At 52.7% G+C, this 26,724-nt stretch overlaps 1 protein-coding gene across 3 annotated transcripts in view; it reads right to left on the reverse strand.

Moving 5' to 3' along the window:
• The window catches only part of KAZN (kazrin, periplakin interacting protein), a 456,516-nt gene that overhangs the window by 57,440 nt on the left and 372,352 nt on the right, over positions 1-26,724 (reverse strand). For all 3 annotated transcript variants that reach the window (XM_061184921.1, XM_061184919.1, XM_061184920.1), the window contains 2 exons: positions 8,967-9,103; positions 2,687-2,857 (listed from right to left, as the gene is read on the reverse strand). In XM_061184921.1, the coding sequence (XP_061040904.1) occupies positions 2,687-2,857; positions 8,967-9,103 (308 nt within the window). The remainder of the gene's footprint in view (positions 1-2,686; positions 2,858-8,966; positions 9,104-26,724) is intronic.

Here is a 26,724-nt window from a genome sequence, read left to right on the forward strand (position 1 = left end):
TGTACTAAAAATCACTAAATTTATGTCATAAAAGGACGGATTTTATAATATGTGAATTGTATCTCAATAAAACAGCATATTGAAAATTTTTTACTTAAAAAAATAAAACCACAGGGTGGTCTCCACAGAGCCAATGTGGCTACAGAGGTGAAACTGCTCCATGCGTGGTAATGCCTAGTTCGGCCAGAAGTTGTTATCAGGAAATGTCCCCTCCCCAAGGGTTGGAGCCCATCAGCAAGCACCAAGAGAGATGTTTGCTTCTTGGGAAGCCAATGTCCTTTGACTTTTACTCAAGTGAAGCGGCCCTTTTCAGCTGCATAGGGTGTGTGGAGACCCAGCAGAGGCTGGGTTGGGGAGGGGTGATGCCTGAATTGGGGCAGGGCCTGCTCACCCCTCCCCAGGAAGCTGCCCCATGGCTTCAGTGTTGTGGGCAGGTCACTTAAGAAATTACCTATCACCAGTGCCACAGCCAGAACTCCTAGATCAGGAGTAAGCAAGTGACCCCAGATGGACCACTTGGATACCCTGTACTTGATCAGACTTTTGAAAACTGAAGTGAAATTCAGAGGGCAAAGGGTTTGCGTTCATCTTCCCCAGCAGGGGCCACTGAGTGGACCATTCCAGATGGAATCCTGGCTTCCCCACTCCCTGCGGCTGCCTTGGCTTCGGCCCATCTCCAAGCCTGGCCCTCCACCTTCCCGCTGCACCTGTGAGCTCCTGACCTCCTCCCAGTGCACCCTGTGTGCTCGGATAGCCCGAGCTGCTTTCTGTTGCTTGCAACCCGAGGACCTCAGGCACACACGCAGGGAAGGTACCTTCCCTCTAGTCTCGTCCTGGCCAGCAGTGCAGTGAGGGGAGCTGGACAACACTGCCCGGAGCCGGCAGCCCTGGAAGCCTCCAGGCTGTGAAATTCTGCAGATGGCAGGCAACAGAGGGGACCTCCAGGCAAGTGGACGCCCCACCAACACTGGGGCTCTCACGGGCTGTGCCTGTGCTGATGTTACAGCAAATCCACCACCCTGAGCTGCAAACATTCACCTAACTATTCACACTTAGCAGAGAGGCCTGATGCCTGCCAGAGGGAGGGGGCAAGAACCTGAGTTTCGCTGGCCAGAACTAAAGCAGGTTGAGTCATCCGGGCATGGTGAGAGTGGAAGCAGAGGTGAGCTGGCTCCCAATCCTGAAAGACCCCAGAATTCCCCAGGATGCTTGAGGTTAGTGGTCCATGCCAAGGAAGACCCATCTGTCCATCACAGGACGCTGGGAAGCCTTGGGAGAATAAAGGTCTCACCTCACCCTGCACTCTCTTCCCAGATCGTCAGCTTGAAAGGTTTCTGTCTAGGCTGCACGTGGCAGCAGGGCCGCCAGCACCGCCGACCCCATTGGTGGGAAGACCCCAGAGAGGAGACCCAGCAGCTGGAGCTTCCTCCAGCCTGGGCAGCTCTCACCACTAGGGGTCAGGGTTGGACAAGGAGACCCAGGAGGCAGAGGGTGGGATTGGTCCCAGGAGGGGCCCACAGATCCTGACTTGCCCTGGGTGACCCCTGCTCCTGAAGGAAGTGACCATAGAAAACCTCCCTGTTGTCATAGCATCACTCACCATGTACAGGCCGGGCTAAGTGCTTCTCTTGCATTATTTCACTGAAATCCTCACAAGAGCCCTATGGGATATATGCAGTTACCCCTGTTGACACTTGATGGAACTGAGGCCCAGACAGGTGAAGGGTCCTGCCCAAGGTCACACAGCTAGACAGCGATGGGGGCTGGATTCAAACCCAGAACCCATGGCGGTAACCACACTGTTAGCCAGCATCAGTGCTCTGCAGAGAACGCCGAGTTCTCGCTAACAACCATGCGAGACTCCCCCCCGCCCCACCTTGGGAGTTCCCTGCACACTCTCCGGCCAGCCACCACCACGTTGAGCCATGGTGGTTTCAAAGGCCCTTTGAGCCACGAGCTCTCTAAAGTTGATCAAACATCTCATGGGGAAGGCAGAGTGGGATAAAGACCCTCACCCCCACCCCAGGACCAGACAAAGGTCACTGAAGCTCAGAGAAATTCAGTGAGCAGACCAAGGTCACACAGGAGCAGGTAGAACAGAACTCCAGGGCTCTGGACCTCAGTTCTGCTGCCAGGCCAGGCCTGGAAACACCACCTAGACTCTCTGTCCCCACATGCAGGCTGCCCATCTCCGAGGAAAACACAGTGGAAGTATTTTGAGGGATTTTTTTGGATTAGAATAAAACAACATTTTTTTCCTTGAGGACCCAATTAATAAGACTGATGAAAATAGGGGAAAAAAAAGGAAATAAAAGCCACTTGTGATCTTACTACCCAGAGATAACCATTATTAATTTTTTGGTATTTTTCCTCCCAAAGGTTAGTGGATGGTTTCCCAGCATCCCCACACGCTCGGCCCCAGGCAGGTGGATGAAAGGCGGTGTGGTTGTCACGAGCAAGCAGAGGGGGCATCCCAGACCCCGCCCCGGCCCCGGCCCCGGCCCCGCCCCCGCCTCGGCCCCGGCCCCGCCCCCACCTCGGCCCCGCCCCTGCCTTGGGCCCGCCCCTGCGGACTCCACTCTGGACTCCCAGGTGAACCCACGTGCACGCCCTGTCTCCCAGCACATGACATCACTTCCGGCAGATGCCCCACCGGGCCTGGGTGGGCGAGGGGGCGGGGTCTCACCATGGCCAGCTCCGCCTCCAGCTCCTTCATGCGGTTATCCTTGAGGTCCAGCTGGGAGCGCAGCGCCGTGGCGTGGTCCGTGGCCTCCTTGGCTTGGCGCCGCAGCTCCCACTTCTCGCGCTCCAGCAGGTCCTTCTCCTTGGCCAGGGCTTTGACGGCGTCCTCGCTCTCCTGTGGGGAGAGGCCAGTGTTACAAGGGGTGCGGGCGCGGGGCGCCCTTGGCCCAGAGGGCCTTGACCCCCAGACCAGAGGAAGCGCAGGGAGGCCCCACAGCACAGCAAGTGGCCGGGCGCTCGGGCCCTGGAGGAAGAAAGCCCTGGGTTCGAGCCTGGCTCTGCCACAAACTAGCTGGGAGACTGGAACAGAGACAAACTGTTAGTAGATGCTCAGCCGTTATTTTTTTTAACGGATAAATGAGCAAACAAATGTCCTGGGTAAGTTCTTTTAACTTATCAAGTCTTCATTTCTCCATATTTAAAATGGAGGGGGAATCAATACTCCTCATGTCAAAGAATTGTTATAAAGACTAAATGACTTCATTTGAGGGAAATAGTTAAATGGAGCCTGATAAAAATTAGGGTCATTAGTGGGTTTGGGCCTCTGTTCTGCTGTTTGGTAACGTGTGTGTCACAGGAAAACGGGGACAGAGGAGGCACCTGCAGCCCAGCTGCCTTGGCTGCCACGGGGCCCTGCCACCATCCCACAGGGTGACAGCCGACGACGGGCCAGGCTGGACCCCCACTAGCTGTGGTGTCTGAATGTAGCACAGTCCTCTGCCTGTCACCCCCGCCCCAGCTCCCGGCCGGTCCTCCTGCGTAAGCTGTTTTCTCCGTGATGCTGAGGCGAGGGCCATGGTCTCCAGCTGTGCTGGCCCAACAGAGCCAGCAGGCAAGGAACAGCCGGCTGGATCGGGGGCCTGACCTCTGTTGGCCAGAGCCAATTTCAGGACACCAGCCGTCTTTCCCCCAGAGGAAGGGTCCCTGCAGGGGGCCCTGCCCACACACCCAGCCATGGTCTTCCCATCCACCAAATCGAGAGCCAAACTCAAGGTCTCTGTGCAGCCTGGGACCGCGTTGAGAGGCAACCATCCTGCCTTGTCTAACGGCCCTGTCGTCGAAGGCCTGACTTCCAGATGGCCAGAGACTAGGAAGCCGAGGTCTGGCCCTTTCTGCATGGCCGTCACAGAGCTGTAGCTGTGGCTTAGGTTCCTGGGAAAGAGAGTGAGTCTGGGTCGAATCCTGGCTTTGCAAGAACAAGTTGGAATGACTGTCATGCCTCAGTTTCCTCGTCTGTAACACGGGATCACAGCAGCCGTCCTTGAGGGTGTTATTATGAGGACTGGATGAGATAATCCAAGTTTAGAGCTCAGAACGGTGCCGGGCACACAGCAGGCACTCACTCATTCACTCAGGACGCTGCTCAAATGTCTCCGAGAGGCCTTCCCTGACTGTCTAGCTAAGAAAGCAGCCCCAGCTGTTCTCAATCTGTTTCTCATACTAGTACCTGCTACTGGTCATTCAACCAATATTCGTGGATGCCACCAGCAGGCACAAACCAGACAAAAATCCCTGTGCCCGAGGAGCTTACACCAAAAAGCCCTCCTGCACGCTCTAGGTCATCGGCAGACACCCGGGTCGCAGGACAACAGCCCGGCAGACAGCAGCCAAGAAACACTGCTGCGTAAAAGAATGAGTGTTTGGCAGCTGCAGTGACTGACTCCAAAGGCTGTCACGGGACAGCTCTCCCAGCTGGGGTGAATGGAGGACACAAGTGTCTGTGTCACCAGCCCCAGGCTTCTCAGTGTAGCCTAGAGGAGGTGGTGTGTGTGTCAGGGGCATGATTCCTTCCAGGACGTGTCTGCTAGGGGCCAGCGTGCCTGGGTGTGAAGTCTCAGCTCCATCCACTACAAGCTGTGTGACACTGAACAAGTCATGCCACCTCCCCAAACCTCAACCACCTCATCTATGAGAGAACGACACTGTCACATCCCAGGGTGATGGTCAGAAGAAATTGGTAATGTGAAATGCAAAGCAAAAGATGGCACTATTGCAAAAGCCCAGGCAAAGCTGTACTCTCGGGTTCTGGAAGCAAGGCTCTCCGTGCAGAGGGGCACTCCACCGCTAGTTATTTCTCTTCTCCTTTCTCTTTGAAGCTGTCTTCAGGTGGGGTCAGTGCAACAGCTGACAGGTATGGCCTCCTGGGTCACATGATGGGCCAACCAGCTCTTTCCCCTGGAGCTGGGGGCCACGTCCCAGCATCTACCCTCAGCACCTAGCAGCAAGCCTAGATCCTGGAATGTGCCATGAAATGAAGTGTGTGCATCAGAACCACTGAGAATTGGCTGGTGTACAAGAGGCTGCCTACCACATATCCCTGAATTAGGAAGAAGGTCCGCTAGGACCCTCAGGATCATTTTTGTCTCTGTGTCTCTTTGCAGTCAGTAGCTCCACTAGTTGTGAGCAGACCGAGGGTTCCAGGCTGAGGGGAAAGGCTGTAGGTGCTTTCAGCCTTGGTGAAAACTCTGACACCCCCTCCCATGATCACATCTCTGGCAGCAGGAGTGCAGGTCTCAGTAGCAACTGTCACAGAATGTTCTGTACACATGTCAAGTACGGTGCTGAGGTTTCAGATGCATTATTTAAACAACCAACTGTGAGGCAGGGTCTATGATTATCTCTATTTTACAGATGAGCAAACTGAGGCCAGAGAGGTAAAATAACTTCTGCAGCCCCGCAGATAGTGTGGTGGAGGTCTCAATCCTTGCTGGCAGTGGCGGCAGGAAAGGAACTGAAGGAGACCTGCCTGGGGTGTTGAAACCTGATGGGGATCAAGGTGGCCGGAATTTATGAAGGTAGGACTCGGCCCAACTGTTTGGGACCTTGGATGCCAACCTGGGAGCTGAGGTCCCTCTGGCGACTTGACCTAAGTCAGTTTTCGCCTCTGTAAAAGGGGGATGATGGGGACAATCATACCTCATAGGGTTGCTATTAAAAATAGCAAATGTAAAGAGATTAGGACCAAGCCAGCATACAGTAAGTGCACAATTAATGTTTGCCATTATTAATATTATCCTGTGTCAGGTGGTGATAGGTGGTCTCTAAAGATGGCCATCGTCATAGTGCTTATCTAAACAGAGCCATCTTTTGGATCCGCTTAGCCTTTTATCAGCATCACATTCCAGTCCATTCATTCATTCATTCATTCTTTCATTTATGCCACGCAGCTTGCAGGATCTTAGTTCCCTGACTAGGGATCGAACCCAGGCTACAGCAGTGAAAGTGTGAAAGCACCAAGTCCTAACCACTGAACCACCAGGGAATTCCTGCCTCTTTGCTTTTCTGATCTGGATCTGTCCTCCTTCAAGGTGCATGTTCTCAGGGAACACTTCCCCCATCCCGGTTCCTGGATCCTCTGGGACCCTCAGACCTCCCCCCAGAAGGTCCTATCTGGGTTAAATTTTCCGCATGGTTCTTGCTTCTTCACTGAGACTCTCCCATCCTCCCGGAGGCAGGGCCCATGACTGGGGTCTATGTGCGGTCAGCCAAGACCCGCTCCTGCCTGGCCAGAGGCTTCCTGAGAGCAGGTGGCTGTGTGCTTCTCTGGGGTTGCCAGGGGGACCAACACCAGGCAGTGGTAGATGAGAGACCCACAGAAGGGCCCTGAAACCCACTGTGGAATTTCCATGATCAAATGCCTGAATCTGAATCCCCCAGAGGCAATAATAATAATAATAATAACAACGACAAGCATTTTTCCCCCGGCATGCTTTCTGTGTACCAGAAACTTTAGTGCTGACAAGGCTGGGCTCTGAGTAGTTGCTATCATTATCCTGGTTTTAGGGATGAGGCCACATGGCTAGCAAGTGGCAGAGGTGAGAGTCTAACCCACTGTCTGGTCTTAACCACTGTACCACCCTGCCTCCCAGGCCAAGTGTGATGGTTACTTTTATGCGTCAACTTCACCAGACCATGGGGTGTCCAGCTTTTTGGCCAAACATCATTTCTGGGTGTGTCTGTGCGGGTTTTTTGGGATGAGATTAACGTTTGAACTGGTAGACTCAGTAGCTCACCTTCCCCAGTGGCGGGGGCTGGGGGGGTGGGCATCATCCGATCCATTGAGAGCCTGAATGGAAAGTGGAGGAAGGGAGAAATTGCTCTCTACCTGAGAGTTGAGCTGGGACATGGGTCTTCTGCCCTTGGATGGAACTTACAACTCGGCTCTCTGGCTCTCTGGCCTTTGACTCAAACTGGATGACACCACTGGCTCTCTAGCTTGTAGAAGGCAGATCACAGGACTTGTCAGCCTCCATGATCATGTAGGCCAATTCCTTCTAATAAATCTTTATATATATATTACTTCTCTGAAGAACCCTAAAACACCAAGGAAGCTGATGATCTGAGGACAAGCAGTGTCAAAGACAAGGTCAGCCCGGTGTCCCTCGCCCCTGGGGTCAGCAAATCACCAAAAGTAGGTATGGCTGTGGGCTGGTTCTCTGGCCTCTGCCCTGTGTCCCCTCCCCTCAAACAAGGGTGACCATGTCTCCCTATTGATGGGCATGGGGCCACTCAAGTAAAGGTTCTCCCTGCCTCACCTGCTGAAGAAGGACCAGGCTCCTGGGACCTGCTACGGGCCCTCCAGCTGGAGAAGGAGAAAGGATGGAGGTGGACCAAGAGAGAGGCAGGTGGTGCTATAGTCTGAATGTTTGTGTCCTGCCAAAATTCATATGTTGAAATCCTAACACCTAATGTGATGACATTAGGAGGTGGGGCCTCTGGGAGGTGCTTAGGTCATGAGGGTGGAGCCCTCGTGAATGGGATTGATGCCCTTATAAGAGACCCCAGAGAGCTCCCTTGTCCCTTCTGCCAAGTGAGGACATGGCAGGAAGTCTGCGACCCAGAAGAGGACCAAGAAAGCAGGCAGCCGGGGGTTCCCTTTCCTCCTCTCTGCTTCCACAGGTTGTTGACTTAATACCACACTCTGTCTGCAAGTGACAGGCCCAGGGAGGCCAACTTCTAGGGACCCAGCTCACCTACTGTGGAAGGACAGGCAGGGGAAGCTGGGGCCCTGCTGCTCAGGGCTGGCACCCAGGGCACCAAAAGTTCCAGACCACAGTCAGAGGCTGTGGGTGCCTGGCCCAGGGAGCTCCCCCGGGGCTGTTTTCATCCTGGAGAGGAAGGGATCTGTATACTTGGGAGGTGAGAGGGCAGGTCACTGGTAAACACCAAAGTGGGCCGTGGGGCTGAAGCTTTTAAATTCAAGTGCCATCTCTGACACTCTAGCTCAGAGGAAACACATGTGAATGCACTCATGCAACCAGGCCACCAACCACTGGGAGAACCACTCAAACCTCCCACGGCCGAGGAAACTTAACGAGCTTCCCACCTCCGTTTTCTCCACAGAGTACATGCAAACCTTGGTAATAGCTGTTGTCATGTGGTATGATGTACTTGAAGGGCAGTTTTCAACAATTTTTCCGCCCCGCTCACCAGAGGTTACAACTCTCTCCCTGCAGACACAGCAGCTTACTAAGGCCTGCTTCGTTGTGGGGACTGACTCTTTTTTTTTTAAGTTTTGGGACCCTCTTCGGCATGACCACAGCACATATACCAGACAGATATTTACTGAACCAAAGTCCTTGGTCATCTGACCAGAAACTCCTACTCACCCCACAGAGCCCAACCTATATGTCACCGCCTCTGTGAAGCCTTCCAGGACTCTCTCCCAGGAGGCAGAATTTCCTGCTGTCTCATTGTTCTCCCCAGCCCTCTCTTCACACTCTTATTATGGTACTATTAGTAAGACACAGAGCTGACAGTCACTGAGCACTTAGCATGCACTAGGCGCTAAGCTGAATGCCCTGCATCCATCATCTCATATGGTCCTCATCACAGCTCTGCAAGGTCTGCACCATGATCGCTGTTTTGCAGATGAGGAAACTGAGGCTCTGAGAGGTTAAGGGAGACGCCCAAAGGCACACACGTGGGGAACCGGGATCTGAACCCAGGCTAGCCGGAATCCAGAATGCACACTGTCACTGACTGCGTTTTCCTGTCCGGGCTGGTTTGCCCAGGAGACATGGAGCCGTAACTAGGGGCTGTGCCTGTTCATCTCAGCGCCCAGACCTGGGCCTGACAAGGGGCCTCCCCAAGTGAGCATAAGGGGACACGAGCAGTGCATCTGTGTTTTGAGATTCAAGGCCAGACCCTGTGCCGGGTGGGGGAGGGGCAGTAACGAGGGGGCTGGTGGGTGGGGGGAGGGAGGGGCGGGGCCGCGTGCTGACCTTGCGGTGCTGCTCGTAGTTGCGGATGAAGTCGCGCAGCTGCTCCTCGCGGCTCTCCAGCGTGGCATACAGCTGCTGCATCTGGCTCACCAGGTCCGTCTTTTCACCCTTTAGGCGCTTTCGGTCGGCTTTCATGGCTGGGGGACAGAGAACCGAGTTAGTTCCCGAGATCCTAGCTGCCTGTCACCCCGAACGCTGAGAAGGGACCCCGTCTCCTTCCCTTTTATGAACAGACCAGGAAACAGGGTTCAGAAAGAGGAAGTTTCTCTCCCAGGCTCCTATGTTACTCAGTGACATTCCCCAGATTCAAACCTAGGCCCGCCTATCCCTAGAGTCCCAATTCTCATTTCTCAGTTTTACTGACCCAGCCAGGGGAGCAAGTCCTTGACTGAATGTCTGTCCCCGCCCTGAACTGCCTAGGTCCGCAGAAGGAAAGAGCTGGAGGCCTGGTGAGCTTGTGACCCCCCCTGCTCCCCAACCGCTAACCACGGCCCAGGAAGCTGATGGGATCCTTTACTTCCTGCTGAAATGAAATCCCAGGGCCCACTCTGAGCCCAACAGAACTCAGCCCAGCCCAACAGTCCACTGTCTGCTCCATCTCCTTCACGGGGAAAAGTGTTTGATTAAAAACACGCAGCAAGTTATGACACCAAAAGTATGAGTAACAGGAGAAAAAACAGATACACTGGACTACATCAGAATTAAAAACTTTTGTGTTTCAAAGGACACCATCAAGAAAGTAAACAGTGCAAGGAATGGAAGGACATATTTGTAAACCATATATCCGATAAGGGGCTTATATCTGGAGTACATAAAGAACTCTTACAATTCAATAATAAAAAGACAAATAACCCAATTAAAAAAATGGGCAAAAGATCTGAAGAGACATTTCTCCAAGAAATGGCCAATAAGCACTTGAAAAGGTGGTTGACATAATTAGTCATCAGGGAAATACAAATCAAAACCACAATGAAATACTACTTCATACTCACTAGAATGGCTAAAATATAAGAAGAAGACAGTAACAAGTGTTAGCGAGGATATGGAGAAACTGGAACCTTCATACACTGTTGGTGGGAATGGAAAGTGGTACAGCCTCTGTGGAAAACAGCTGACAGTTCCTCAAGTGATTAATCATAAACTTCCCCTATGATACAGCAGTTCCACTCCTAGGTGTCTATCTAAGAGAACTGAAAACGTGTGTCCACACAGGAACGTGTATACATATGTTTATAACAGCTGTAATGATAATAGCCAAAGCTGAAACAACCACATGTCCATCAACTGATGAATGAATGTTTAAAAATGTAGTACATCCATATAACGGTATATTATTTGACAATAAAAAGAAGTAACAATTCATGCTACAATGTGATGAATCTTGAAAATATTATGCTATGTGAAAGAAGCCAGTCACAAACGGCCACATGCTGTATAATTCCATTCAAATGAAGTGTCCAGAATAGGGAACCCTATGGAGACAGAAATGAGATTAGTGGTTGCCTTGGGCCGGGGGCTGGAGATACGGAGGTGTAGCCAAAGGGCATGATGAAAATATTCTAATATTGATGTACATCTCTGAATATAATAAAAAACTATTGAATCACGTACTGTAAATGGGTGAGTCGTATGCTATGTGAATTGTATCTCAATAAAGCTGTCACACAGACACACAGACAAACAGACACAGACACACAGACACGGTGTCCCGTGTTGCACACAGCCTTCTGGCAGCAGTGTGGCTTTTGCTCCCTCCAGACTCTCCTCACGGCACTGGCTCTGTACGGAAGGGAGTGGAGATGGGCAAGCCTGGGCTTGTGCAGGGCGGGCCCCACTGCTTTCCCCAGGGCCCCCAGAACTCCATCCCCTCCCCCGTCTGTGGAGAGAACACTGAGGAAGGAACTGTGGAGGTGGTGGGGAGGGGGCAAAGCAACTCCTTGGCTCTGGAAGCTTCCAGCCTGAGAAGGCACATAGTGGTTAAGTAATTTGCTCAGAGTCACAGAGCCACATCTGACTCCAAGGCCCAAACACTTGACCCTACATTATGCTGCCTCTACAGAGAGCCCCCAAACCCCAGAGGGTCCCAGCCCCACGGCTAGCTGAGGGCAGTGATAGGGGGCAGGCAATGGCGGTGCCACCCCATCTTGTCCCGGACAGTGAACCTGCAAACTCAGCCTCTGATATGAAAAAGTACGGCATAAAGGATTAAAGACCTAAATGTAAGGCCAGACACTATCAAACTCTTAGAGGAAAACATAGGCAGAACACTCTATGACATAAATCACAGCAAGATCCTTTTTGACCCAGCTCCTAGAGAAATGGAAATAAAAACAAAAATAAACAAATGGGACCTAATGAAACTTAAAAGCTTTTGCACAGCAAAGGAAACCATAAACAAGACCAAAAGACAACCCTCAGAATGGGAGAAAATATTTGCAAATGAAGCAACTGACAAAGGATTAATCTCCAAGATTTACAAGCAGCTCATGCAGCTCAATAACAAAAAAACAAACAACCCAATCCAAAAATGGGCAGAAGACCTAAATAGACATTTCTCCAATGAAGATATACAGATTGCCAACAAACACATGAAAGAATGCTCAACATCATTAATCATTAAAGAAATGCAAATCAAAACTACAATGAGATATCATCTCACACCGGTCAGAATGGCCATCATCAAAAAATCTACAAACAATAAATGCTGGCGAGGGTGTGGAGAAAAGGGAACACTCTTGCACTGTTGGTGGGAATGTAAATTGATACAGCCACTATGGAGAACAGTATGGAGGTTCCTTAAAAAACTAAAAATAGAACTACCATATGATCCAGCAATCCCACTACTGGGCATATACCCTGAGAAAACCATAATTCAAAAAGAGTCATGTACCAAAATGTTCACTGCAGCTCTATTTACAATAGCCAGGACATGGAAGCAACCTGTGTCCATCATCAGACGAATGGATAAAGAAGATGTGGCACATATATACAATGGAATATTACTCAGCCATAAAAAGAAACGAAATGGAGTTATTTGTAGTGAGGTGGATGGAGTTAGAGTCTGTCATACAGAGTGAAGTAAGTCAGAAAGAGAAAAACAAATACAGTATGCTAACACATATATATGGAATCTAAGGAAAAAAAAAAAAAGGTCATGAAGAACCTAGTGGCAAGATGGGAATAAAGACACAGACCTACTAGAGAATGGACTTGAGGATATGGGGAGGGGGAAGGGTAAGCTGTGACAAAGTGAGAGAGTGGCATGGACATATATATATACACTACCAAATGTAAAATAGATAGCTAGTGGGAAGCAACCGCATAGCACAGGGAGATCAGCTTGGTGCTTTGTGACCACATAGAGGGGTGGGATAGGGAGGGTGGGAGGGAGGGAAATGCAAGAGGGAAGAGATATGGGAACATATGTATATGTATAACTGATTCACTTTGTTATAAAGCAGAAACTAACACACCATTGTAAAACAATTATACTCCAATAAAGATGTTAAAAAAAAAAAAAAAAGTACGGCATAAGGACCGAGGACCCTGGGCTCTGGCTCGGTGCCTGACATAAGCTGCATCTTCACCCCCAACCTCCACCCAGCACCGCCCTGTAGAACAGGGTAGAGGCAGGTCAGCTGGGGCGGTGTTGTCACGTGCAAGGAGCCCTGGGGAGACCCTTGCCGTGGGGACCGCAGGTCTTGGGGGGCCCTTTAAATTCCAGCTTTGAGCTTCCTGGCTGCTGCAGCTGGACTTGTCCCCTTCATGGCCAGCTTGGCTGAGCAGCAGCTTAGGTCACCGTGACCGGAATTCCAGGCCTGACTCTGGGCTGGACCCTGCCAGGCTGCAGACCGAGAAAACACGAAAGCTGAATCTCTCGGAATGATGCCAAGTGAAGATCACTTAAAAACGAAGACAAGGTGCCTCTGGAACCATGGTGTGAACCAAGAAGCTGCTGTGCCGTCTGCCCAGCTTTTCAGAAGCACAAATGTCCACAACCCACTCAGGAAACTCACGTGGAGGAGCAGGACCTGGGAGCACCTGGGGACGCCCCGCAGGCCTGAGGTGGGAAAGTGGGCGTGTGTCCCCATCGAGCCTGAACATCCCCAAGTATCCAGGTGCTGTCACCCCAACAGATGGGGGGGTCCCCTGAAGGGGGGAACAGGTATTGTAACTCTTTAGGGAAACAAGGCACTTAGCCTGACAGACTCCCAAGAAATAATTTAAACTACAGACACACAGCTATGAAAATTACACAGTGGAACGCGTCCTTCCTTTGTCATAAGCATGCTTTTATTTCTCCTTCAAAACCCTGTTTGACGACCTCCAAACATTCTTAATGCAAGACGAGGTGATGGTCCACGAGCATGACGGTCTCTCTCTGTGACCAGCCTCCTCCTGCCTCGGCCCCAAGCTCCCCAGCGCTCTGTTCTCCTTCCCGGCCACCCAGCTTCACCCAGCTGTGTCCCATGCCAGCAGCCAGGCCACCGGAACCACTGCCATGGTGACGGGTGATGTCATGCCCAGTAGACCCTGCAGGAGACCAGCCTAGCTCCTGGGAATGTGGGGACTCTGGGGGTGAGAGGGAGGGTGTGCAGGGAGGGACTGATTTTTCTAACTCAAGGAGGCTGGATGTTTGCATGAGCTGGAGGGTGGAACCAGGGCCCCAACCATGACCCCAAGACGATGGCGCTTCTCTGGGGCCATCACTCTTCCCAAGCTTCTGAGGTCTGCCTTCCCATAGCAGACGCCCTCCTCTTTCCCTGGCTTGGGATGTCATAGCCCCTAACCCAGACGCGAGGCAGGGTGAAGCAGTGTCAGCCCCAGTTTAACTTCTGCAAATGTGACTCTTGGCGGGTGGGGACCAGAGAGAGAAGAAAGGTCCCTCGACTCCAGCCTTGGGCAAAGCAGACCCCCTCCTCCAGTGCCCAGGTGACGGGAGGCCACAGCTGACAGGCAAAGAGAACAGCGCAGGGTAATTCTCAGCTTTTGAGCTTCTGGGGGTCGTGGGCCTGGAGAGTAAGGGATTTTACAGGGCACTTCTGAGCACGAGGGGGTCTCTCCTTATGCACCGGGGCAGCGCCTGCAGTGAGAAGCTTGCCAGGCAGTGAGGGACCAGGCTGTCAGCTTTCCCCTCTCCCAGCCTCAGTTTTCCCCCAGCATGGGCATGCTGGACTCTGTGAGCTTCCTTTAACTTCTGAGGTCCTAGACGACTTCGCCTTGACCACTGTCCCCCACAAACATGTCCATGGCCTTGGCCAACACCACACAGCAGGGCGGACGGGCACTGGTCTGGGGTCAGAGGATCTGGGTTCTGTCCCTGGCTCAGAGTCCTAACCACCGGACGAGGGAATTCCCTGGCTCTGAGACCTCGAGCAAATCACGTAACCTCCCCGAACCTCAATTCCTTAGATATTAGAACAATTCCCATGTGCCAGGCACGGCTCTCAGCCCCCGATGGGTTTTTGTCACAATTCTCACAACCACCTTTTGAAGTCAGTCCACATTACAGATGAGGAAGTGGGCACCCAGGGAGATTAAGGAACATGGCCAAGCAGTGAGTGGCAGTGCCCACCCGGCCCCAGCACCCTCCTATCCCACAGCTTTGCTGGCTCCCAAATTGCCAACCCCTGACAAATCTGCACAGCCCGGTTGGCCTCATCTTCTCCTCGGGACTTTGTGCTGGGGGTAGGGCTGCACCTGCCTTATGGAGGACGGAACTGAGGCTCAAAGGGTTAACTGACACACCAAGACCCGCGCAGACCCTGGACTTGCATCCTTGGCGTCTGACCATGAACCACTCATGCTACTCCATCACCCCTACTGTGAAAGCACATCATTGTGAACACAGAACCTGCATCGATCCATAAAACCAGTGGATGATCCAAATATTCACACCAGTTACTCGTGCTACAAGATACTGTTTCTGCAGCTGTCTTACAGTCCCAAGCGGGCTTTCTGAGGTTTCCATTAAAGGCGGTTTGACATTCTTATATGCACCCCATGACTGCTCCGTGACTGCTGGAAGGAGGGTGTGTATGCGTGCATGTGTGCATCAGCAGCTCTTAAGGAATCCTCCACCAGCCACCCCCTCCCGCTTACAGGATCCTCAGCCAGCCCAAGACATGGTCTCATTCCATGAGGTCAGATTTCCCATTAGTCTGAGCTCAGAAGACTGCTGGCCTGCTTCTGGATGGTCCACGGCCAAGAGCCCTTGTGAAAATTCCAGCCTGGTGGACCCCTGACAAACACTGGGTCAGTGGTGGGGAGGGGTGGCCAACAGGGTCAGGCAGACCTCAGCCTGTGTATGACAATCCCAGCTGCCACCAGCAGGGGGCCCCCTTTCTTTTCCACTCAACATTCCTGATCAGCATCTACAGATTCTGGGAAAGGAGGGGTGGGTAGGTGGGAGCCAGAAGGGCTTGGCAAACCACTCTGAATACACACCCACCAAAATGTTCTTCCAGCTCAACTTCCCTTTGATGGGGAAATTGAGGCCCAGAGAGGGAAAGAGTATCAAATATCACACAGTGAATAAGCCCAGGTCTCCTGATTCTTAAGCCAACACAGTTGGGTTAAAAGCATCGGCTTTGGGCTTCCCTGGTGGCGCAGTGGTTGAGAATCTGCCTGCCAATGCAGGGGACACGGGTTCGAGCCCTGGTCTGGGAAGATCCCACATGCCGCGGAGCAACTGGGCCCGTGAGCCACAACTACTGAGCCTGTGCGTCTGGAGCCTGTGCTCCGCCACAAGAGAGGCCACGATAGTGAGAGGCCCGCGCACTGCGATGAAGAGTGGCCCCCGCTTGCCGCAACTAGAGAAAGCCCTAGCACAGAAACGAAGACCCAACATAGCAATCAATCAATCAATCAATAAATCTTTAAAAAAAAAAAAAAAGCATCGGCTTTGGAGTCTGCCTATCAAAATTTAATTATCTGTAGAATGGAGGATGAAAGTATAATCATTTCTGCCCTATACAGAACAGACTGCCATATCTTGAGTGAACCGTCAGGTAGGGACCTTGAGCATTTGGGAGAAGAGAACCCAGAAAGACACAGCTCCAGATTCACAGAGCCCTGGATTCCAGTCTGGCCTTTACCCCGTCCCACCCAGAGGGTCTTATTTGCATGTCACTTCTCTGAGCAAGCTTTCTGAGCTGTTAAGCTGGGGGTGATAGTCTCTACCTTTAAGGCTCTATGTGACATTACCCAACACCTGAATACAGCAGGTGCTCATTAAATGTTAGCATCGTTTCCTGTCATTCAGCTCCTACGCCTGCACTCAGGCCCCCAAAAGTCTCAGAAGATACAGGTTGACTTGGCTGACAGGCTGGATTCTGAGAAAAGGACCAAAGGAAGAAGCCAGGGCAGGGAGAAGGAGGCCACAGCCCAGGCAAGCAAGTTAAAGATCCCAGACTTATGGCCCTGGGATGGGTATAGCCTAGTTTATCTTGCTTTTTCCTGTTTGAGGGCTGAGTAAGGTGAGTTCAGAACAGGTCAAGGTTCAACCTACTTTACAAAGGTTAAGCAGACTTGCCCCAGCAGGTAGTGCTTATGTAGCAAAGGAAAGCCAACCACTCACTTGGATAAATGTCAGCCACTGGTGGTGACTGAGAAAACTGTACCCGCTGAGCCAGGTCAGATGTGGGCTTGGCTGGGCGGTCTGGGGTCTGACCTAGGGCAGCTCTGTTCCTCACAAATGGAAACCCCCCTTTTCTTCTCACTGCCAGGTGAGGTGGGTTGACCAGCTCACATGGCCAATGAGAGGCAGATCCGGCACCTGACCCCAGTACTTCAACGTTCAGGCCCATGATCTTTCCATAGTCCCCATAGCTCCTCTCTCCAAGTGCAGCCTAAAAAGTTAGGCAGTGTGACCTTTCCAACCTCCTGCCTAGGGCAGGAAAGGAAACTATCTGGAATACAGGTTCTCATTTTCCAATCCTGTGTCCATGCAGACATGACTAATCAACCAGGCTCTGTAGGAACCTGGGTTGATTGGGGATGTCCGCCATGGGACGACGGGAGGGAAATGCAGATTTGTCAGGTCTGCCTCAGATAGGGAGGCAGATGCCATCACTGACTGATCAGAGTTGGTATGTTTGAGAATAATTTGGTGAGCCTCTTCTGGGTCAATGCTGTGCCAATTACCACTGCACTCCATGGAACCAAGGTCAACTCTGCTTAACCAAAAGAGAAAGAAGCAATTCTCTCAACTGGTAGAAAACCAGTCCATTCACATCAATGAGATGGTGGTAGACAAACTCCAACCTGCAGGCTTAAAGGTGAGAGAGCAGACTATTTCCCTCAATTGGGTCAAAGGTAGATGAAGGATGACGAGTTTACTTAATATAAGCTCCTTGGGAGCAGGGACCTGGCCTGCCTTGTTCACCACTGTATCCCCAGCATCTAGAACAGTGTCTGGCACATAGTAAGTGCTCAGTAAATACCAGTGGATTGACTCTCAAATGAACGACTGAACAAAGTAGACAGCCTGGGAAGGAGTGGGGACCTGGTCCACAGCCACCACTGAGCAGCATCCAATATTTCCGGGGTCCTGGGGTCAGAGAAGGTTTTACTTCCCTTTATTCTGTCTCTCCTTGCCTTCCGGGGTGGGACACGGCAGGCTAATTTCCCTGTGGCCCCTGATAGGACCCCGAGCCTTGATGCTCTCAGGGCTGACTGCAACACGGCTGCAGTTCTTGCCAAACCACCCAGGGCTCTGTGAACCGTGTCCACGGCCACTTCACGCTGTTCCTGCCATGTCCCAGCAGGACACAAGGAGACTCAAGTGGACCAAAGCTTCCCTGCTGACCCAGGGCACCTGCAGAATTTTAAGGAGCTCAGGGCTGGGGACAGACCCCAGACACTGTGCTTTGGACGGGAGCGAGGTGTCTGCTTCTCCCATGGGGCTCCCCTGCCAACAGCCTGGCCACAGCTGTGCCTTCCCTTTGCCTCGAAGAGGCCACCCTCCTGCTCGGCTCCCTCTGCCCAACCTGGGGGCCCCCTGAGCCGGCGAGGCTGCCATGTTTGGCTAGGCAGGAGGCTTTGAGACCAGGTCTCCCTTCAGGACAAGGGCCTACTCAGACGTGAGGGTTCTTGGACCGTGCCTTGCACTGGATTTCTCCCAACATCACATGAACATGCAATTCTCTTTCACGTCTTTAACAGAAAAACTGCATGTGACCCCTCTTCCCCTCCAGCTCTCATTCCACTTCTCTTCTTCCTTTTGGAGCAAAGAAGTTTTGAAAGACTGTGCCCCCCGTGTGTCCATTCCCCTCCTGCCATCCTCTCTGGCACGTGCTCTTCTCCAGGTCACTGATAACCTCCAAGCCATGAGCCCCACCGTCCTCGCCTATGCGCTCCTTGGCATGGGGGACGCTTCTCTGTGCCCTCCCAGCCCCTCTTTCCTGGCTTCTTCTCCCATCTCTGGCTGCTGTGTCGCGGTCTCTTGGCTCACCTCCCATCACTCTGACCTCCAGGCATCAGCGGGCTTGGCCCTCCTGTATCACGGTTTCCTGGCTGGGCTCATCCAGCTTCCCAGCTTTAAATCCACCCATATGCTGATGCTTCCCAGCCTGGACCTCGCCCCAAACTCCACACTCAGAGCCAAGAGCCTCCCACACCGGGTGTCTAACAGCATCTCCAACTTCACACATCCAAGAGTGAGTCCCTGACCAGCCCCCTGACAACCCGCTCCTCTCTGTCTCCCCAGACTCAGTTCATGGGGACCTCAGCCTTCCCGCTCCTCTGGACCCAAGCCCCAGAATCTTCCTTGATTCTGTTTCTCTCACGTCCCACACCCAAGTCATCAGCGAGCCACGTCAGCTCTGCCTGTAACATGTTACCAGAATCTGGCCACTTCTCGCCACTCCTCGGTCCCCACCCTGGTCCGTGTCACCACCATCACATGTCTGCATCATGCAGTGGCCTCCTAACTGGTCTCCCAGCACTTTAGTCTACGTCAACTCAGCAGGGAGTGTCCCCTTAACATGCAAGTCAGATCATGTCACTTCTCTGCTCCTCCCCTACGGCCCGTCTCACTCAAGGGCGAGCACAGTCCTTAGAATGGCCCATCAGGGCCATGTGACCTGTCATCCCCCCCCAGCCCCACCTGTATCTCTGTGATCTCCTCCCCAACCACCCCTGCCCCACTGCTCCTCGCTGTTCCTGGTTCATGTACATTCCCCGGCCCTCGGCATCTCTGCGCTGGCTGCTCCCCACCCGGAGCATCCTCCTTGCTCCGCCACCTATGCCTGTGGCCCACTCCTGCCTCCTCCAGGTCTTGACTCAAACGTCAATTTCTCAGCAAAGCCTTCCCTGGACACCCTCCTCACTCCGTTCCCTGTTTTTTTCTGCTTTGAACTCACCACCATCTAACACTACATATTCTGGGTTTATTGAGGGGAAGTGATGTTTAAGTATCCCTGCCTTTCTGCTGAGGAATGCCTGCCCTTCGCCCCTCTTCAGAATTCAGTGCAGCTTCTTTCTGGGTTTCCAAAGCCCACAGCTCATGCCTCTACTTGCTGCAGGAGCCCTGCCCGCCCCATAGGAAGGTACACCAGCAGCCTGGAAAGCAGACCAACAGCTCAGGGCCTTCCCACCTCCCAGACTAGCCTAGAAGCTGCTTGAAGGCAGGTCCTGGCCTCATCCGACAGTATTTCCAGGAGCCAGCACTAGGCATGGGTCTGTTTGGGTGAAGAAAGTGGGGGAGAGATGACTTGGGGGCTTGAGCAGGGTGGGGAAGGGGGTGTGCTCATAATTGCCAAATTCTCAAACTGCCCCTTCCTTCCCTGATTCTCCAGCTTAGGGGCTCAAGAGAGGACCACCATAACCAGGGTGGAACACGCAACTGCCACAGGGCCCTGACAGCGACCATCGGTAAGAAAGGAAGAGCAGGTGGGGACCTAGAATGCACACCCAGCCTGGAGCGGCAGCTGTTCCATGACTGAATGGGGCCCAGCATGGCCATACCTGCTGTCTCTTCTAGAAAATTCCATACTCTAGATTATCACAATTTTTATGTTTTAAATATCTCTTTATTTTTCAATACCGGCAATTAATCATACTACCCAGCCACACCTCTCGGCCTTGCATGGGGGCTGGACTGCTAATCTGAGCAGGTGTCCATAGAAGAAGTCACACGGGAGAGATCAGGGTCCAGGCACAGCTGAGGAACCAGGCTCTGTACAGAGACCTGGGGTCGAAGCCCAGCTCCACCATTCACCAGCTGTGTGACCTTGGATAAGTTCCCTAACCAATGTGTGCCTTTTTTCCTCGGGTGTAACGTAGGATGACAGTTTCTACCTCATTCTACTGCGGTAAGCGTTAAAGGAAAGCAAAAGCTCCAACTACACCTGAGGGTGATTGCTTACCTGCGCTTTACCACCATTCTAAGTGACAGTCAACAGTCAGAGCCATCTCAGAGGGGACCGGGCGGTCCTGGGAGGGAAGAGGCACCCTGTTGTGGGAGTTTGAGCAGAGGATGCAAGAGCACTGGGGGGACGCCGTCTCGGAGCCCGGGCGGGGGGGTGATGGGAGGGGGGATGCGTGCCCACTATTAGCCACCTGGAGAGTGTCCACCCCAAGCACAGAGGCCCAGGGGCTCCCAATGGGAAAAACTTTATTGTTTCGGCCATGCCACACGGCTTGCGGGATCTTAGTTCCCTGACCAGGGATCGAACCCAGGCTCCTTGCAATGGAAGCGCAGAGTCCTAACCACTGGACTGCCAGCGAATTCCCCCTGGGAAAAACTTTAGACAGGAGGGTAAGGCCAACCCTCAGGAGGGGATCAGACACCTGCAGAGAGATTATAATAAGAGGTGCTGGTGACTTCCCTGGTGGCACAGTGGATAAGACACCACGCTCCCAATGCTGGGGGCTCGGGTTCGATACCTGGTCAGGGAACTAGATCCCACATGCATGCCGCAACTAAGAATTCGCATGCCACAACTAAGGAGCCCACATGCTGCAACTATGAAGCCCACATGCTGCAGCTAAGATCTGGCACAACCAAATAAATAAATAAATATTAAAAAAAAAAGGACTTCCCTGGTGGTGCAGTGGTTAAGAATCCGCCTGCCAATGCAGGGGACATGGGTTCGAGCCCTGGTCCGGGAAGATCCCACATGCTGCAGAGCAACTAAGCCCGTGTGCCACAACTACTGAGCCTGCGCTCTACAGCCCACGAGCCACAACTACTGAACCCACATGCTGCAACTACTGAAGCCCGCATGCCTAGAGCCTGTGCTCCGCAACAAGAGAAGCCACCGCAGTGAGAAGCCCACGCACCACACGAAGAGTAGCCCCCACTTGCCGCAACTAGAGAAAGCCCGCGCACAGCAACAAAGACCCAACACAGCAAAAAAAAAAAAAAAAAAAGGTGCTGTTGGGGGGCATGGGAGCCCTTTTCAGGCTGTTCATGGTCCTAGGTGGGGGCAGGGGCACACTATTGCTGCCACCCACCCGTCAGCTCTGAAGACCTCAGAGCTCATCCAGAAGCCTGCAGGGTAAGTGGCAGGTCCAGGAATCCAGGCCCCCACTTCCTGCCAAGGGAACTGGAGGGCGGGGGCGGGGAGGGGGAGGTGTTTGTTTTCCAGCCTCTGAAGGCAAGTCCAGGAAAGTCCTCCTTCCTCCAAATCACCACTAAAAATAGTGGCAGGGGATGGGCCCGGAACTGTGACATTCCCTAGACTCAGGGGGTGGAGATTTCTGGAAACACAGCATCGGCCCACAGGCCCCATGCCCCACACAAGGAGGACTATTTTTCAAGGCTTATGTCGGTGAGTGAGGTCATTCTCAGGCAAGACGATGGCGCTGGCTAGGCCCTGAGAGGAGGCAGGGAATGCCCAGGGGACAGGGAGACAGGACACCAAGGTGCCAGTGTGCTGTGTGGCCTTGGGAGCTCACACACCCTCTCTGGGCTTTGGTGTCATACTCTCAAGATGGTCTAGCAGGCCCTCTAGAACCTTCAGGAAGCTGCCCTGGGCACCCAGTGGTTTGGGGACTGGTCTCATCGTGCCTTCTCTCCAGCAGAGACCCAGCAGGGCTGTTCAAGGTTAGATGCAGGCGGCGAACTGGTAGCAATGATCAGCCTCTTCCCAGGCAAGTTCAGAAGAACTTCAGAGAACGACCACAGAGAGCAGGCGCCGGAGCTAGACTGTCTGGGTTCAAACCCAGCTTGGCCACTCACTAGAGGTGTGACCTGGAGCAAGTCATAGATCCCAGATTTTCACACTGTAAAGGAGGGATAAATAGTTTCTACTGCAGCCCATGCCCAACAAGCACTCATCCATGTTCACCAAGGTTCCTGCATGGAAAAGTTACACTATCTGTAAAAGCTCCAGGCCGGAAACTGCCTGGGCAACCCTGAGCAGAAGGGGTGTACCCATTGTGGCCCCTTCACCGGAGCACGACTCCATCGAAGGAGAACGAGCGAATTACAACACACACAACATGAATGAACCACAGAGAAGAAATGCTGAGCCAATGAAGCCAGACACAAAAGCGTATATTCCGTATCACTCCCTTTACGGCATGTAAAAAGGGCAGGATTAATCCACGTGCTGAGAAGTCAGGAAGAGGCTCTCCATGGAGGGGATGGCAACAGGAAGGGTACCCAGGAGAGCTATCAGGAAGCTAATGATGTTCTACTTCTTGATCCGGGGGCTGGTGAGGCAGGGGTGTTCAGTCTGTTTTGATTCGCCAAGCTGTGAATTCACTTGCACTTTTCTGCAGATATGTCCTATTTTAATAAAAAGCTTTAAAAACAGCCTCCACCTCACAGGACCGGCTTTGTACATGCAACGTGCCCAGAGCGGTGTCAAGTGTAGGGGGCAGTGCTCAGTAAATACCAGCTCTTATCGTCCGGGGGGAGGTGGCCCTCATGCCATCGGGGGCACCCCATGAGTTGGTAGTGAAGAAGGGCAGCTCTAGGTATGGACAAGGTGTGCCCTACGTGAATCCTGCAGGACTCCCGGGGCTCGGGAAGGAACGTGAACTTGGGGTTGGTCCTGGATTCAAAGTCCAGCTCCTTCCCGCAGGGGCAAAGATGATACCTTCTGTGTGCGACTGTGGTGAGAGTTAAGGGACAAGACTCCCATGAAGGGGCACAGACAGAGCTTGAGGGATGAAGGTCAGCGTGGGCTTCCCCAGCCCTGAGGAGGAGGAGGAGGGGGAGGAGGGGGAGGGGGAGGGGGAGGGGGAGGGGGAGGGGAGGGGGGAGGCAGATGACAGTGTAGCAGCCGTTACCATTTACTGAGTGTTTTTTATGGGTTGGGTTAAAACATCTTGTAAGTTTCACTAAATTTTCTTTGCAACAATCCTGTGAGTAGTTACCATCATGATCCACAGCGTACAAACCAGGAAAGTGAGGCAAAGATTGGTTAGGCTGCCCCAGCTGGCAGGTAAGCAGTGGATGCAGGGTCCAGCCCAGGTGCTCTGGCTCTGAGCGCCTGCTCTTTGTCCAGGTGGGCAGTGGCAGGTGTAGCACGGCTGGGGTGGGTGCCGGCCCTGGTAGTGGGGAGGAGGGGTGTCTGGTGGCCCCATCTCATGAGATCTCAATTCCCTTCAGGGCCCAGGCCTTGCTGGGGGACCTGCTGGGTCACCTCAGAGAACTGGGAGGGTGGGGGCAGGGAGCTGGGACAGCTCCTGGGAAAACAGGGGTCCAGGCGGGGGTCACAGCAGGACATCAAGGATTCAGGTGTTGCTCTGCCTCCCACTGGCCGTTGCCTTTGGGAAGCCACGGGACCTCTCAGAGACTCAGTGTTCTCCTCTGTGGGATGGGTACAATGAAACCTGCCAACCTCACAGACTGAGCCGTGCCTGAATGAGCTTTATAAACCACTGAGGGCTTCAAAAGTGTGAAGACGGCTGTTCCTATGAGGGGACAACTTGCCTGGGGGCTGCAGGTGCCCACCTGTGCCGTCTGGGCAGGTACTGTCTGTCTACTTCTGGCATAAAGGGTTAACCAGCTGCCATGGCCTCGGATCTGAGCCGCATTCCCAGATCAGCTTTCACAGCCACAAAACTCACATTCTGATCTTCATCGACTCCTAGGAGACTCTCTGAGACTACTTCATAATTTGGCAGAGGAAGAAAGGGTTGTTTTTTATCGACCTCCTGAAGTCTCAGTGGCAATAATTATTATTATTATTATTTTATAAATTTATTTATTTTATTTATTTATTTTTGGCTGCGTTGGGTCTTTGTTGCTGGGCGCGGGCTTTCTCTAGTTGCGGCGAGCGGGGGCTGCTCTTCGTTGCGGTGCTCGGGCTTCTCATTGCGGTGGCTTCTCTTGTTGCGGAGCACGGGCTCTAGGCGCATGGGCTTCAGTAGTTGTGGCATGCGGGCTCAGTAGTTGTGGCTCACAGGCCCTACAGCGCAGGCTCAGTAGTTGTGCCGCACGGGCTTAGTTACTCCGCGGCATGTGGGATCTTCCTGGACCTGGGATCGAACCTGTGTCCCCTGCATTGGCAGGCAGATTCTCAACCACTGCACCACCAGGGAAGCCCGCAATAATTATTATTTTTAATTTGTTATTGTATCTTTGATTGCCCCCTTTTCTAGGAGGATGGTGACTTCAGTTAACAGAGGTGTGGCAGCGAAAAATCGCAAGAACCCATTCCCTTGCCTTCTCCAACCGTCGGCCTTGCTTCTGTGGTGCAGCCAGAAAATGGAGACCCCCCCCAGCCAATGCTGTTCCCCAGCAAAAGGCAGGTTCTTGCTGTTCCCCTGGCCAGGGCCCCTGAGTTACCTGATACCGCCCCTTTGATTGGCAGGGTGCACGAGTTTTATGGCAAGACTGGAAGTCTACTGTAATTAAGACCTCTATAAAATATTTAGACCACTGTGCCCAGATATATTAATGATTATACATTTAAATGTTAATGAATGTAATTAGATGAAAGATTAGCCAAGCCTGTCACTAAATATACATTCAGGACTGATAAACTCTTGCACTGTAAAATTATATGTGTGAGCAGATGTACACTTAGACTTCTCAGAAGGACTTTGATTCATCTTATTGAAATAAAAGCTCAAAGTGTTGTCCAGAATAGGGAGGGGGAAAGGGAGTTAGCAGGCTGGGGGAAAAGGCAGGGCGGTCCGATGGGGAGGACCCTAAAGATCCCACAGGGTCTTTGGGAATGGTGAAGATCAAATGAGTTAGTACATGTAAAAATTTGCATGCCTCCATGGATGGAGAACTCACTACTCCCAGGATTATCTGGTTTCAACTCTCATGACCACATCCCAGAGGCAGGCCTAGGCGAATGGTTTAGCAGGGTGACACTGGGGTCTCCCCTGAAACACTAAGTTTATCTGTAAAAGCTGCTTTAAAATAGCAAATCATCCTGTAGGTCAAGAACAAGAGGAGCAGGACCTTACTGTAGCCTTATTAATAGAAAGCCCTATGTTTATTAATTCAAGAAAAACTTACTGTGGGCTGACTATGTGCTGGGCACTGAGCCAGCTGCTGGGGAGCCTGGGTCAGCAAGACACATGAGGTCTTTATTCTGATGGAGATTGTGTCAGAGCAAGGGAGATACATGACAAATCAATTATTTAAACATACACCGAGGCCAGGCTGTGAAGGAAATAAATGCGGAATCTCCGGGCAGCTGTGCTTTGGGTGGCATGGTCTGGAAAGGCCTCTGTTGAGACCCGCAGGATAGAGAAGAAGCCAAACATGCCAAGAATGGGGAAGAGCATGTCAGCAAGAGGAACAGCAAATGCAATGGCCCCGAGGCAGCAAGAGCTGGGCATTTTCCAGGAGCAAAGGCCATCGTGAAGAAAGGGCCAAGAGATGAAGTCGGGGCTGGGCCAGCTCCTGCGGGCCTGTGCAGCTGGCTTGAGTTTGCTCTGAAGGGTAGTGGGAGCCCCTGTATTCGTTTCCTGTGGCTGCCGTAATAAACTGCCACAGACTGCGCGGCCTAAAACAACAGACGTGTATTCTCTTGTAGTTCTGGAGACCAGAAGCTTGAAATCGAGGTGTCGGCAGGGCTGTGCTTCCTCGACAATCCTTCCTTGCCTCTTCCAGCTCCTGTGTCGCCAGCAAGCCTGGGTGTTTCTTGGCTGGTAGACGCATCCCTCCCATCTCTGCCTCTGTCTTCACCCCTCTGTGTTCTTCCCTTCTCTTCTCTTACAAGGACACTTCACTAACTTGCATCTTACCTTAACTACATCTGCAAAGATCTTTTTTCCAGCTAAGGTCACATTCACAGGTTCTGGGTGGACGTATCTTTGGGGGACAGTAGGGGGCGCTGCATCCCTACGGCAGTCGAGGGTGCATGCGAGGGTGACCTGCCTTCTGACCACTCTGGCTGCCTCTTGGAGACTAGACTGGGGACAAGTGGAAGCAGGGAGGCCAGCCAGGGTTTTGCTGCTGTCCAGGCAGGAGAGGACCGAGACCTGGAGGAGGGGGGCAGCGGTGGAGACAAAGAAGTGAATGGATGTGAGACACGCTGGAGAGGGCGGTGCCAACCAGAGGGAAGAGGTCACCAGAAACCCGCCCTCCAAATACAGAGGGGTCAGCGAGGCAGCCCCAGCAAGGTGTGCCCCGACCTGCCCACAGCCAGTGGTTTGTCTGCTGAGTAGGTGCCCCGCAGGGGAGAGGTGGAGGACCCAAGTCATGGTAGCTCAGTCACGCCAGCTCCCCGAGGGCCACCTCAGACCCCACACTCCAAGCACGAGTGAGCTCTAGGCGCACAAAGCATTGGGAAGCCACAGTGCTCCTTGATAAGGGATTACCTGGCATTGTGGACTA

The sequence above is a fragment of the Eubalaena glacialis genome, chromosome 3, assembly GCF_028564815.1.
Source record: "Eubalaena glacialis isolate mEubGla1 chromosome 3, mEubGla1.1.hap2.+ XY, whole genome shotgun sequence".
NCBI classification, from domain to species: Eukaryota; Metazoa; Chordata; class Mammalia; order Artiodactyla; family Balaenidae; genus Eubalaena; species Eubalaena glacialis.